The following is a 3,510-nucleotide window of genomic DNA, read 5'->3' on the forward strand; positions in this document are numbered from 1 at the left end:
TCTCGCCTCACTTTGTCCAGCTCATAAAAGCCTGTATTGGAAATCCCTGGATTGCCCCTTTAGTCAATGGTCGCCCTTCCAATTTCTTTCAAGCACAGAGAGGCATCAGGCAGGGGTGCCCTCTTTCCCCCTTCCTGTGCATATTAATGGCTGACTCTCTTAGTAGGAAGCTTACAGCTGAAAGATCTGCTGGTACCCTTCCTGGACTTAAACCCTCCCATGGTGTTGATCCCTTGAACCATGCACTCTTTGTAGACGATTCTCTTCTTCTTGGAGGCGCCTCACTCAGAATTTCCAAAGGCTTCGACTCAGTTCTCAAAAGTTATTGCAGAGTCTCAGGAGCACAGGTCAACAAAAACAAGAGCGAAATCTACACCTGGAATATTGATAATCAAGAGCTAATAGGAATTTCGAATGCCCTGGGGTTCAGAGGCCATAGTCGATGGGACCGATTCAAATATCTAGGTCTTCCCATCACAAATGGGCCCAATAGAAGGTCACTCTGGTCAAACATCATTTGCAAAATTAAATCATAAATAGCAGCATGGGGCGGCTTCTGGCTTTCTGAAGGAGGTAAAGTTATTTTAATTAAGTCTCTTTTATCTACGCTTCCAGTCTATTAGGGAGCATTCCTTTTGGCCCCCAACAATGTTATGGAACAGACCTCTAAGCTCTTGAGAGACTTCTTATGGCAAGGTGGGAAAGGCAACGAAAGGAATATGCATCTAGTTAATTGGGACATGGTTAAAAGGCCAACAACAGTAGGAGGCCTCCAGATCCGCGACCCACATGGAAAATTTTAGGGGCTAATGTTCGCCCAGTGGGCTAATTTTCCTTGATTTTTCCAAAAAAAGATTCGCCAATTACCAATTTTTATAAAATATGATTCGCCCAAATTTTAGAATATAAAATTATTTTACCTCAAAAATCGCCAAAATTATATAGAGACTATATATAAAATCATTATAGATTTGAATAATTTTACAAATATATCAATACAAATTTTATAGTTTGCATATTAGGGATTAGTGAGATTCGCCAATGTTTTTAAACTTCAAGAAAATTTTCCATCCTTAAAATTTTCCTTGGCGACCCATCCTTAGTCAACCTTGCGCTTGGAGGCAAACTCTTGTGGAAACTGGTTAACGAACCCAAGCATCCGACCAGTGTAACCCTGCAGTCGAAATACACTCAGAACTCGTCTCTCAGCAACCTACAATTCGAGCCTTCTGCCAACAGTATGCAGGTATGGGCTCTATGTTGTAAAATCAGTGCTTTCTTTAAAAATTCGCTCTATAAAATTCCAGGCAACGGCAAGCGTATCGACCTGTGGAGGGACCGAATCATGGGACACGACCCATTGGAGCAGATTGATGAAATTTCAGAGCTCAGAGACTGGATGAAGGGCGCAGGAATCAACAGGCTTCACGACCTATCAGTATGGGATCAACGAGGAGAGTGGGCCGGGTGGGACCTCCATGACGTTCCTGGCTGGCTATCTGCACAGAGAAATTCATTAATCGAGCTTATGGAGGAAGAGATGCCTGAAAATCGGAAAATAAAAGATAGTTGGGCATGGGGGCAGACAGGCGTTTACACTACTGCAGCCGGCTACAAAGCCCTTCAGGAAATAAGGAACAACAACCACAACACAGCATTCTGGAAGCGAGTATGGGACAATCTTGCCCTCCCAAAAGTAAATTTTTTCTTTTGGACATTGATGCATAACAAAATTTTAACAGGTGACAATCTGGAGAAGAGGAATATAGCTGGGCCTCACAGGTGCGCATTATGTAGAAGAAATATAGAAACAGCTCAACACTTATTCTTGGACTGTCACTATGCGAAGGAAACATGGGGCCTCATCCTATCCGAACTACAGATTCCTCCCTTTCCCCAGTGTTCTATAGTTGACCTCTTTGCCAATTGGAACAAGCAATACCCGCAAAGCATTCCTATTAAATCCTTTTGGAACAAAGTATGGACAATCATTCCAAAATTTGTCTGTTGGCAGATTTGGTTGGCCCGTAATGAACAAACCTTTAATGGACAACAACTCCCTCCTCTTCAGGTTGCAGCTAAAGCCAAAGCCCTCCTAATGGAAGCAACCCAACAGTAGTTTCATAAAGAGGACCCTCTTCTCCTCCCTGAAGAAAGGAGATGGCTATATCCCCTAGAGCCTGCTCCTCAAAAATTTTCTCTCACTCCCCAAACAGCAAATCCGGAATGGCGCAGAAGAGATCCCGAGGACACCTTCTCAATCTGGTGGAGATCCAAAAAGATAACCACAGTCTTCTTCGACGGGGCCTCAAAAGGAAATCCCAGAACTGCTGGTGCAGGAGGGATCATATACTCCACAGAAGGGACTCTAAAAGATTGTTTTTGCTAGAGTTTAGGCCAGAAATCCAACAACCAAGCTGAAATATACGGCCTTCTTAAAGCCTGCCAAATAGCAAGAGATCAGGGTGTAAAAGAGCTGCAAGCTTTTGGAGATTTTGAGATCTTAATAAAGAAATTAAATATGGAAGATCTTTTTAGCAACGCTGTGTTAAACAAAATCCTGGGCAGATTAAAAAGAGTGCTGCAAGATTTCAACACCTGTAAGTTCTACCATATCCTCAGAATCTTGAATGGTGAAGCTGATCAAATGGCGAATAAAGGATGCTCTCTCTCGAAAGGGCAGCTCATTGTAAATGGTAACATCTCTTTCCATATACCAGGAAATCGATGTAATCCAAAACCTGAAGGAGAAGGATGCTCACTTTGTACTCGGGGCTGCCATGGCAAAGTCCCCTTTCTTCTTTTCCACGTAAATAAAATTCATAACCGTTTCAGTTCAAAAAAAAGATGTAATAATTATAAGTAAAAATAGTTTTTTTAGCATATAATTTTATATCTGTAATATAATGGTTTTCTCAAACCAAAAATAAGCCTCTTGCAAGTAATAGGTTCTTTGACATGTACATCTCCTCTTATATCCATGGAATGTGCCATAACATAATTATACATTGTACTATCAACTAGTGAATAATATTGGTGTCTGTGTCACTTGTAAAAAATGATTACAATAAGCATGGGTTCAATGTGGTACACTTTCAACTTAAACAAAACAATATGCCCTTGCCTTTAATACTAAATGAATTTAAGACATGAGTGAAATTTAGGAGAATACTAAGATTCTTAATTGGAATGTAGTTATTATAGTCAGTTTATTTACTTTATCTAAAGCATCAATAAAATTAATACTTACATAAAAATAATAATAATAATAAAATACATTTATGACTAAAATGAACACCACAAAGTAATAATAAAATTATGAAAATAAATAATGAAGAAATTAAGAACACTAGGTTGGAGACTTATTACACACTTTAGGTGAAATGAATCTAAAGTATTTCAAATCTGAAAGAATTTTTGTTTTTGTTTTTTAATCGTGAATTATACACTTCTGTTGATGGGCTGGAATTTTACACCAACAGTCAAGGGGATCTCTCTGGTGTGGGTTCC

The 3,510-nt window shown here is 39.7% G+C and overlaps 1 protein-coding gene across 1 annotated transcript; it reads left to right on the forward strand.

The window, feature by feature from the left end:
• The first annotated feature begins 1,345 nt into the window (after window positions 1-1,345).
• Window positions 1,346-2,119, forward strand: LOC149256224 (uncharacterized). Its single transcript, XM_089455271.1, has one exon. The coding sequence runs from the start codon at window positions 1,346-1,348 to the stop codon at window positions 2,117-2,119; it is 774 nt and encodes a 257-aa protein (XP_089311397.1).
• Window positions 2,120-3,510: the final 1,391 nt, after the last annotated feature.

The sequence above is a fragment of the Pinus tabuliformis genome, chromosome 7 (assembly GCF_031772625.1).
Source record: "Pinus tabuliformis cultivar Carrire ecotype Pingquan chromosome 7, CPIR1, whole genome shotgun sequence".
Classification (NCBI taxonomy): Eukaryota; Viridiplantae; Streptophyta; class Pinopsida; order Pinales; family Pinaceae; genus Pinus; species Pinus tabuliformis.